Genomic DNA, 10,827 nt, shown 5'->3' with positions numbered 1-10,827 from the left:
CTTAGGGTCACTGGTGTTTTGTTTTGAAAGATTGTTAAAAAAATCTCTAGTGTTTCATTTTTGAATGAATTCAAAGAATTTCAGAGAGTCCCAGTGTTTTATTTTTGATCGGGTTTTAAAGAATCTGAAAGACTTTCAATGTTTTGTTTTTGAATTAATTTAAAGAATCTTAGGGCCACTGATGTTTTGTTTTGAAAGATTGTTAAAACATCTCAGGGGTTTTAGTTTTTTATTAAAAGAAAAAATTTAAAGACTCTCAGGGGCCTTCAGTGTTTTATTTTTAAATGAATTTCGAAGAGTCTCAGGGACTCCCAGTGTTTTATTTTTGAAAGAAGTTAAACAATCTCATGGGGCTCTGGTGTTTTACTTTTAAAACAATATTACAAATCTCATTGGTCTTAGTATTTTATTTTTAAAAGGATTTTTAAAACTCTCAATGGCCCCTAGTGTTTTATTTTTGAACAGGTTTCAAAGAGTCTCAAAGACTGCCAGAATTTTTTGTTTTTCAAGTAATTTAAAGAATCTTAGGGTAACTGGTGTTTAGTTTTGAAAGATTGTTAAAAAATCTCAGGGTACTATTTTTTCATTAAAAGAAAAAAAAAACTCCCAGTGGCCTTTAGTGTTTTATTTTTGGATGAATTCAAAGAATTTCAGGGAGTCCCAGTGTTTTATTTTTGATCGGGTTTTAAAGAATCTGAAAGACTTTCAATGTTTTGTTTTTGAATTAATTTAAAGAATCTTAGGACCACAGATGTTTTATTTTGAAAGATTGTTAAAACATCTCAGGGGTTTTAGTTTTTTATTAGAAGAAAAAATTTAGAGACTCTCAGGGGCCTTCAGTGTTTTATTTTTGAATGAATTTCGAAGAATCTCAGGGACTCCCAGTGTTTTAATTTTGAAAGAAGTTAAACAATCTCATGGGGCTCTGGTGTTTTACTTTTCAAGCAATATTACAAAATCTCATTGGTCTTAGTATTTTATTTTTAAAAGGATTTTTAAAGCTATCAATGGCCCCTAGTGTTTTATTTTTGAACGGGTTTCAAAAAGTCTCAGACTTCCAATGTTTTGTTTTTGAAAAAATTTAAAGAATCTTAGGACCACAGATGTTTTATTTTGAAAGATTGTTAAAACATCTCAGGGGTTTTAGTTTTTTATTATAAGAAAAAATTTAGAGACTCTCAGGGGCCTTCAGTGTTTTATTTTTGAATGAATGTCGAAGAATCTCAGGGACTCCCAGTGTTTTAATTTTGAAAGAAGTTAAACAATCTCATGGGGCTCTGGTGTTTTACTTTTAAAGCAATATTACAAAATCTGGTCTTAGTATTTTATTTTTAAAAGGATTTTTAAAGCTATCAATGGCCCCTAGTGTTTTATTTTTGAACGGGTTTCAAAAAGTCTCAGACTTCCAATGTTTTGTTTTTGAAAAAATTTAAAGAATCTTAGGGCCCCTGGTGTTTTATTTTGAAAGATTGTTAAAGAATGCAAAAAAGACCCTCAGGAGCCTCTAGTGTTTTATTTTTGAAATGTTTTAAAGAATCTTATCGTCCCCTCATGTTTTACATATTTTTAAACGAATTTCAAAGAATTTCAGAGACTACCAATGTTTTATTTTTGAAAGAAGTTAAACAATCTCAAGGGCCTCTGGTGTTTTATTTTTAAAACAATCTTACAAAACCTCAATGGTCCTAGTCTTTTATTTTTAAAAGAATTTCTAAGATTTTCTGGGGCCCCTAGTGTTTTGCTTCTGAAAGAATTTAAAGAATCTCAAGTGTTCTATATTCTATTATATTTAAAAGGATTTTAAAGAATCTTAGGGACCCTTTCTGTTTTATTTTTCAAAAAGTTTTAAGAATCTCAAGGGCCTCTACTTTTTTTAAAGTATTTTGAAAATTTTCTTTTTATTTTTGGAAGAGTTTTAAAGAATCTCAAAGGTCCCAAGTGTTTTACTTTTGAACGGATTTTAAAGCGTGTCACAGACTTCCAGTGTTTTGTTTTTCAAAGAATTTCAGAGGCCACTGGTGTTTCATTTTGAAAGAATGTTAAAAAATCTCAGGGGTGCTGGTCTTTTATAAAAAAAAAAGTTACAATGCAATACAATCTCAAGGGCCTCCGGTGTTTTATTTTTGAAAGAGTTTTAAAGAATCTCATTGTCCACTGATATTTTGTTTTTGAATAAATTTCAAAGAATCTCAGAGACTCTCAGTGTTTCATTTTTGAAAAAAGTTAAACAATTTCAGGGGACTCTGGTGTTTTATTTTTAAAACAATATTACAAAATCTCTGCGTCTCAGTTTATCGTTTTCAAAAGGATTTCTGAGAATCTCAGAGGCCCCTGGTGTTTTATTTTTGAATGAGTTTTAAAGAATCTCAGGGGATCCCAGTGAATCTTAGGGGATCCCAGTGTTCTGTTATTGAAAGAATTTAAAGAAACTCACGAGTCCTAATCTACTGTATTTAAAAGGATTTTAAAGAATCTTAGGGGCCCCTAGTGTTTTATTTTTGAAAGAGTTTTGAGAATCTCAAGGGCCTCTACTTTTTTTTAAGGTATTTTGAAGAATTTCTGGGGCCACTAATGTTTTATTTTTGAAAGAGTTTTAAGAATCTCAGGGGCCCTTGGTGTTTAGTTTTGAGCGGATTTTAATGGGTCTCAGAAGCTCCCAGTGTATTGTTTTTGAAAGAATGTAAAGAATCTCAGGTGTACCTGGTGTTTTATTTTTGAATGAGTTTCAAAGAATCTAAGGAACTCCCAGTGTTTTATATCTGAAAGAATTTAAACAATCTCAGTGGCCTCTGGTTTTTTATTTTTAAAACTCTGCAATTAGTCTTTAATATTTAAAAGGATTTTAAATAATCTTAGAGGCCCCTAGTCTTTTAATTTTGAAAAAATGTTAAAGAATCCTGGGGTATGGATCTTTTATTAAATAAAATAAAATAAATGCTCTCAGGGGCTTCTGGTGTTTTATTTTTGAAAGGGTTTTCAAGAATCTCAGCGTGCCCTACTGTTTTATTTTTGAATGAGTTTCAAAGAATCTCAGGAACTCCTAGTGTTTTATTTCTGAAAGGATTTAAACAATCTCACCGGCCTCTGGTTTTTTATTTTTAAAACTCTTAAATTAGTCTTTAATATTTAAAAGGATCTTAAAGAATCTTAGGGGCCCCTAGTCTTTTAATTATGAAAACATGTTAAAGAATCGCAGGGATACGGATTTTTTATAACAAATAAATAAAATAAATTAAACACTCTCAGGGGCCTTTGGTGTTTTATTTTTGAAAGGTCTTTTCTAGAATTTCAGCGTCCGCTGATGTTTTATTTTTTAAAGAATTTAAAGAATCTTAGGGGCTCCTGGTATTTTATTTTAAAAGAATGTTAAAGAACCTCAGGGGACTAGTTAAAAAAAAGGACTCCCAGAGGCCCTGTTGTTTTATTTTTAAAACAATATTACAGAATCTCAGAAGTCTAGTCCTAAATTAGTTTTTTAATTTTAAAAGGATTTTAAAGATTCTTAGGGGCCCCTAGTATTCTATTTCTGAAAGAGTTTTAAGAATCTCAGGGGCGCCTAGTGTTTAGTTTTGGGCGGGTTTTAATGGGTCTCAGAGGCTCCTAGTGTTTTGTTTTTGAAAGAATGTAAAGAATTTCAGGGGCCCCTGGTGCTTTATTTTGAAAAAAGTGTCAAAAAGTCTTAAAAAAATTAATGGCTCTCAGGGGCCACTAGTGGTTTATTTTGAAAGGATTTTAAAAAATGTCAGCGTGCCCTGTTTTATTTTTGAATGAGTTTCAAAGAATCTCAGGGATTTCCAATGTTTTATTTCTGAAAGAGTTTAAACAATCTCAGAGCCTTCTGGTGTTTTATTCTTAAAACAATATTACAGAATTTCATCAGTCTAGTCTTAAGATACATTTTATACTAGCTGACCCCGTGAACTTCGTTTCACCTACAATTTCATTTTGAATATGCAAAACCGAATGCTTTGAAATCTTGCAGATGTTTTAAACATATGATAAGCATAATAAATTTTTATTCAAAATAATATTTATTTGCTCCAAAAAATTGATGACGTCAGCCCAAAATTTTGCCAAATGAATCTTTTTTAAAATGTCCAAAATAGGAGGAGACTATACTTGTGATTTATCATTCCATTCATATTTTTTAGTTTTGCTTATAGGGAGCAGTGGCGGCTCGTGACTGTCTGATGTGGTGAGGCGATGATAGAAGTTTGACAATAATAGTAATATTACTTGGTCATCCTAGTTAGTAATAATAGAAGTCTTGCCTGAATACCGGTCATTCCCGGATCAGTGGTAGGCCCCAATAATAATAATAATAATAATAATAATAACACCCATAACACATTGAATCAACAATGTTTTTACAAGTCAAAATTTTGTTGAAAGTAGCACTTTCTTGGAGGGATTCGGGAATAGTTGCTGTGTTCTTTTCTAAACGTTTTAAGCCCATGAAATTTTTAATGTGTACTTTGGACCTTTCATGTAATTTTGCACTTCGGATGAAATTCTTTAAATTGTTATATCCTGGGATATTGTGTAAATATTACGGCAGAGCCATTTATATGTTTCGTAGGTACCAAGTTGATTTAAAAAACTTGGAGTACTGACGATTCTGTCGCTTATCAATGGAAGTTAAATGAATTAACGGTTTTGACTGCTCGATATTTAGCAAAATTTGCCGACGTTCTAGCTCGGTTCGCCGTGAAAACGGCGTTTCAAGAAGCAACATGACGATATCGTACTCGGGATTCATTTTTCACTCACCTATACCTATGAAAGAGACAATAACACAAAACACCAACACGTGGGTTTTTATTCACGTTCATGCTAATTACCCACGCACCCCGCAACCCTACTGTTCTGTAAAATAAATGGAAAAATGGTTTCATGAGTACGCCGAAATTGGCCGAGAAGCACCGAAGATATCGCCTCAGTTCCGAGCGAACGCATGTATAGGAGTATGGGAGCTGAGTCATGGAAATCCGTGTCTGTGATTGGGCTTCGCTGGTTCAAGTGAACCGACGTTCTGGCCGCTTCAGTTAAAGAACTAGGAGCATAAATCGTACGGTATTCAACGAAAAATGTCAGCAGGAAGCGTAAAAAATAAAAAATCATGTACAGATTTCCCATTTTAACATATTTTTGTAACTAAAAATGCATTGAAAACTCTTTTTTAATTATAAATTAAGTCAATCTGTTCTTAAGATATATGCCGTGAAGCGCCGCCTCACTTGCCTCATCTGACGAGCCGCCACTGATAGGGAGTGTCTCAAAAAAATTAATCACTTAATTAATTTTGAAATATTGCAGATGTTTTGAAGTTACTGTTTGACATGGTACGTTTTTAATCAAAATATATATTCTGTTTATCAAGCCCAAAAACTTGATGACGTCATCTCAAGATTTTGCCGAATAAATCCTATCTAAAATGTGCAAAATATTATCAGTATATTTTCGTAATTTATCATTGCATTCATATTTTTTAGATTTGCTTTTACAGTGACTCAAAAAAATGTATGGATCAGTCAATTTATTTTAGAGAATAACTCAAGAGTTGCACAAATGACATAATTAATATAATTCATAATGTTTAAATGTGATAACTATTAATATGTGATAATTAAACCAAAAACTGTTTTCCTAAAAACACGAGGTTAGCAAAAACAAATTAGTTTGTTTAAACATTGTTAAATTAACCCCGAAAATGTACAATTTCTGAATTAAAATATCATATTTTGCAATCTCATCGTGACGTACGATGATGTCACTGTCACGTGAACTACCTGATGAAAGGTCACATTTTCGATCCTTTCTGTTCAGTTTTGATTCCGGTCTGGTAGCAGCAACACTGGAACTTCATTTTGGGTTAAAAGTAGCACGTGTTCGCGAATTTCTAATTTATTGTCAATAAATATTACCGAAAATGTTTTGTGTTAAGTGCTGTGAACACGAAGGAAAGTGGATATTTTTCCAAAAATGCTCGATTTTTATTGAAATATGTTGTTAATAACATGCATTCAGGACTGATAAAGTACGGCTTTAGAGTATACAAAGTACAGCGTTCATAATTCACAAAATACCGTATGCATCATTTTTAAACTACGGCGTCCAAATTTACAAAATACGGTGTCCTTCAGCCCTGCTATCAAACCCTAGTCCTCTCTTTTAATGGCAAGACGCACTCCAGACCTCCTCGTATTGTTTGGTTCTTGCTGGGCAACAGCAACGAGCGAGCAAAGTCATCGCTCTTTGGTGGCAAACGTGGAGAAATTTGTATATTGTAACTTGTGTAATTGAAGCATTTTGTACTGTATATTGTATGTGTTACTAACTTAACTTGGGTCTTGCCAATTTAGCTCCAGTGGTGCAAATGCTTTGTTTTCACGGTGCACTTGCTTGGGTTTTAATTTTGCAACAGTGCATTCTTTGGTTCCGAGTCTGAATTCTCCATGTCGTCAGACGCTTTGGCCTGGGGGGGTTCTGTTGGCCCTTAGACGCTGGGTTATCATCCTAAAAGGATGAGGTTCATCATCTGGAAACTAAACAGACATACTCGATTTGATGAGCACTTTAAATGTTTGAAACCTTTTTCAATTTCTTCGCATATTTGTAGTGAATCTGTCTATGCAGCTGCCATTTTAAGATTGTTAAGTCGACACCCTGAAACGTGGCTGACGTTCTTCTGAAACAATGACCAGTGAAGTCTTATATTCAGCAGTTCATAATTTTTTGAGTCGTGGATCATACTTTAGGAATGTCCATAATTGATCTAAGACACATTATGTTTTGCAATTATTAAAAAATCTATTTATCTAAAGAAGCGGTCAGACTTATTTTCGACACAGTTTTTAATATAGTGTCCCAAATACTAAAGGTTATTGGCTGTTGTAAAATTAGGGTATTGTGAAGACGACAATGGGGCAGTTAATAAAGCAAACCCACAGTTGTAAATTGTTTTTGTGTTCGTTTAATGTATCAAAACTATTTAAGCAGATTGCCCAGCAGTAAATATTGAGGTGGCAAGATATTGAAACAAATCCTTGATTTATGACGCTAGGATTGCGCCGGTAACCAGCCGCGCAAAAGGAATTATAACATCCCACTACAACCTTGTAGTATTTCGGACACTATACCTTGCTTACTTTTCACTCTGGCCATCTAGATTTTGGAAAAAAACAGTCAAAATCGTTCAAGAAAATTTAAAACTTTATCTTATTTGTATTTGGTTATTCCTTTAAAAACTGACGTCATCTCAAAAATTTTGCTAGATAAATCTTATCTGAAGTGCAAGATAATGCGTCTACGCTATGATTTATCCATATTTTTATTACAAAACGATTAATAATGTTTTAACTCGTCATAAGAAATTATCAACTTTATTCAACAAAATACAGTAGCCTCGTCAACATACTAACAATAGAGCACATTTGTTTCTTCCCGCTGTATTCAGGCAAGGTTGGTTGATGTGAGGTGAAATCTATAGCGACTTCACGGTTGACAAAAGTGAGAATCGTCAACAGATCTCTAGTTCTGTGATGTAGTTTGATTTGTTTCACTAGGGACTGAATAAAATATCCTCCCTTGTCGGGATTTCTCCAAGAATAGTAACCTTCAACAGTGGAATACATTACCAGAATGTCGGCCATTACTGGTATAGAATAATATCCGTCAGCAGAAGAACTGTCTTCTTCTGTTCTGTTGGTTTTGTAAGGAATGGTTACAGAGTTGTGTAGTTTACTTCCTCTGCAGGCCTGAAAACGTTTTAATGTTTAGATCTTTAACCAAGATTGTCTTATTTTTATCTTTTTCTCTTAAACTCTGACATAATGACTCCACCGTTTTTAAATATATACATCAACAATGTTATCTAATCTTACCTGGATGAAGAATAATTTAGGTTTGCCTGCCAGTGTAGGGCAATAGCTTGGTGTAAAATATTTCCAAATAATGTTAGTAGGATATTCCCCATCTCTTGCATGCAATGTGCCATTTTCTCCATGACTCAGTACTACTACGACGAGGCAGTCAGAATCAGTATGATCCATTGTAGATACTATAAAACAACGATAACCATTTCAAGCTAAACTAGGATATTTACTTTATACCTGTCACTAGCACTTTTTTGATTTCCCGAACTGTTAGATCGTTGTGCTTCAAAACATTAAAATCCAAAATCTGAAACATCTTGATTAAATCATCTCTGTCTTTGTCGGATCCCTCTCTCTTTGCGTCCTCAGATATGTCAAAGTTGACGTGGTTGAAAATAATAGCAGTGCCTCTTTTCAAGTGGTTCATTTTGTAGGTATCAGCATATGGAGCAGGTGCCAGTGGGTCGTAGCTTTCAATTTGATTTTGGTTTCCATACCTGGCGATTTAAATAATGAAGCATTTAAAAAGAACTACAACTAAAAGAGAAAAAGTAAATTGCTGCGTACCTAAAGTTGTCAGGAATATCTATGCTGGAACTATCACTAGACATCTTAACGGTTTTTTGTTACAGTTCTAAAAAACAATACACACTTAACACTTTTCAGCTTCTATTATATATGTAACCAAATTTGTATCAGTACTGACTTTAAATACATGTTTTTCTATGTGAAGTATATGATTAGATATAAATGGGAGTTTACCATCAGCGAGGTCCGATTATTGCTATTTATACTATCTGGCTTTGTTGAATATTGGTTTTTCCAAATATGGAGATAAACAAAAGAATAATCAGTAGGTATATCTAAAACGTAAGTCTTGTGTAAGTAGTTTTATTTCCAGATGATGACATGTAGCAAGAGCTCTTGAGTGATAAAGTTTTGAATTATGTAGTACAAATCATGTGAGCTTGACAAACAAGAATCATTTAAAAATTCATTACAAATTTACTATTATTAGACTGCTTGTGATAAAATAAAATAAATACTGCACTGATGCATTTAAGATAGCTATGATGAAACCATTCATGCTCTAAAATATATTCGGTGGCCTACACAGTCTCCGAAAATAATTACCCTGTTGTAAATAAACGGCAAATAATAATTCCCAGGCTTGCTCCAAATATATTTTTATTGCACATAACTACATACACAACTTGTTAAAATAGATCATATGTACCGATTTTTAAAAAAAAAAAAAAACAAATATATTTATTTCGTTTAAAATTTTGACATTACAACCGCGCTTTTGATTTTTATTATTATTATTTAATATTATTTTATAATATACAACGTTTTAGCTCGAGATAAATTTAAAGTACAATTCGTTGTATCGACACTTAATAAAACTGGTTCAATCTCTGTATGTGAAGTATAAGATAATGTTTACGATAATCGACTAGCCTAATTTACCAAACTCCATATGGGCTCTCATGTTTTTTATCTAACAAAATTAAGTGTAGATTTTTCGTCATATTTAAATTCTTACTTGATAGTAAATTATATATTTATAATTGCGATTTTCTAATACAATTTAAGAAAATTGAAACAACGTGACAACATTGTATCTGAATTTCAAAAATAACTTACTAAGTTGTGCGAGAGATCGAAGATGGCACGCTTATTATTGATGACTCACCTTATACTTATGAACTGACTTTTATTATCTCAAGAATGGTTTATCAATTGTTTTTTAAATCTTTGGAGCACCATTGTGTTTTCACTGAGATTCCACTTTATCTACCAACGTTAAAATTTTTTCAATATGTGATAATATCTTGAAAAAATTATGTAATGAAAAAAAATCCGTTTGTAACAAATTATAATTTATTTATTTAAATATATTAAACAACAAAATGTGAGATTTTTTCTCTTTGAGAATTAAGAATATTCTTTTCTTTGGAGTCCTCAGTTGCCTGTAAAAACCATAATACAATAACAATCATTTTATAAATATTACAAAATTTTACCGTTCAGCGTTGCCAACTTTTTGTGTCCAGGATGACAGCCACTGCAATACCAATATTAAAAACCCACAAGGTAAATCCTTTCGCTGCTATGATGAAAGGTGGTAAGATGCTGTTCGCACATGCTTGTTGGATTGCCAATACATATGTTTCCCCAATTAAAGAAAAGTCTTGAGCATAATCCATGCACTTGTTATAGTCTGCACCCAGTATAACAAAAGTTATAAAGTCCAGAAACGATATGATTAATGTACAATAACTCCAAACTTTTGCTGCTTTTAGAGTGTTCTTGCACAATACTAAAAAACAATATGAATGTAATTTTAAAATAATTGTATTATTTTCTTTCTTACGATAAATGCACGCAACCAGCCAAACCAAATCTAAAAGAATATACAACCACATGAAGGCGTTGAACACATTACCAGAGAACGTTTGATTAGGAAACACTTCTTGACTAGCTACAACATTTTAGTTTATATTTAGTTAGTGTCTTACTTTCGGATTAAGTCAGCTTACTGTATAAGAACATTGCATAAATTAGTTTTCCTATTGTCTCCATGTAACTATCAGAAAGAGTGGATAGATGAGGTGAGTAGTAGAGTATTATACATATCATGGACAAAACAATCCATGTCAAACTTTGAAACTGCAAAAAGTAAGAATCGTATTAATATTAAAATGTTGTGAATGTTAATTTTAAAACTTACGATTCCAAGACCGGCACCCAGTTTTCTTAATTTACTACCACTTTGTTGTACGGTCATGATGGTAATTCTCACTGTAACTTTAAATGAGTACTTAAATTTGATTTACTATGTGTGTAAAGACAATAATTGTTGCTCTACTTTATATAGCTAAAATGCCGGTGATCGCCTTACGTCAATTAAATGTTGTTCGTAATAATTGACGTTCAATGATTTTAGTGG

The 10,827-nt window shown here is 32.5% G+C and overlaps 2 protein-coding genes across 2 annotated transcripts; both read right to left on the bottom strand.

Moving 5' to 3' along the window:
* Positions 1 to 7,366: 7,366 nt before the first annotated feature.
* On the bottom strand, positions 7,367 to 8,614 carry LOC135128344 (caspase-1-like). Its single transcript, XM_064055255.1, has 4 exons — positions 8,442 to 8,614; positions 8,112 to 8,371; positions 7,884 to 8,059; positions 7,367 to 7,757 (listed from the first exon to the last, which is right to left on the bottom strand). The coding sequence occupies exons 1-4, from the start codon at positions 8,483 to 8,485 to the stop codon at positions 7,383 to 7,385; spliced, it is 855 nt and encodes a 284-aa protein (XP_063911325.1). The 5' UTR covers positions 8,486 to 8,614; the 3' UTR covers positions 7,367 to 7,382.
* Positions 8,615 to 9,740: 1,126 nt separating this feature from the next.
* Positions 9,741 to 10,739, bottom strand: LOC135128343 (uncharacterized). Its single transcript, XM_064055254.1, has 5 exons — positions 10,609 to 10,739; positions 10,418 to 10,547; positions 10,252 to 10,359; positions 9,902 to 10,197; positions 9,741 to 9,847 (listed from the first exon to the last, which is right to left on the bottom strand). The coding sequence occupies exons 1-4, from the start codon at positions 10,663 to 10,665 to the stop codon at positions 9,905 to 9,907; spliced, it is 588 nt and encodes a 195-aa protein (XP_063911324.1). The 5' UTR covers positions 10,666 to 10,739; the 3' UTR covers positions 9,741 to 9,847; positions 9,902 to 9,904.
* Between the last annotated feature and the right edge of the window lie 88 nt (positions 10,740 to 10,827).

Source organism: Zophobas morio, unplaced genomic scaffold, assembly GCF_036711695.1.
Source record: "Zophobas morio isolate AGI-343-1 ecotype UQ-CSIRO unplaced genomic scaffold, CSIRO_AGI_Zmor_V1 ptg000012l, whole genome shotgun sequence".
Lineage (NCBI taxonomy): Eukaryota > Metazoa > Arthropoda > Insecta > Coleoptera > Tenebrionidae > Zophobas > Zophobas morio.
This window is presented reverse-complemented; position numbering and strand designations above follow the sequence as displayed.

Excerpts from the sequence above, each read along its gene's own strand:
- LOC135128344 (XM_064055255.1), bottom strand. The coding sequence starts at position 8,485 with ATGTCTAGTGATAGTTCCAGCATAGATATTCCTGACAACTTTAG. Across the intron at positions 8,372-8,441 it reads GATATTCCTGACAACTTTAG|GTATGGAAACCAAAATCAAA; the intron begins GTACGCAGCAAT and ends TTAAATCGCCAG. Across the intron at positions 8,060-8,111 it reads CAAAAAAGTGCTAGTGACAG|TATCTACAATGGATCATACT; the intron begins GTATAAAGTAAA and ends GTTGTTTTATAG.
- LOC135128343 (XM_064055254.1), bottom strand. The coding sequence starts at position 10,665 with ATGACCGTACAACAAAGTGGTAGTAAATTAAGAAAACTGGGTGCCGGT. Across the intron at positions 10,548-10,608 it reads TGGGTGCCGGTCTTGGAATC|TTTCAAAGTTTGACATGGAT; the intron begins GTAAGTTTTAAA and ends TACTTTTTGCAG. Across the intron at positions 10,198-10,251 it reads GCTGGTTGCGTGCATTTATC|TATTGTGCAAGAACACTCTA; the intron begins GTAAGAAAGAAA and ends ATTGTTTTTTAG.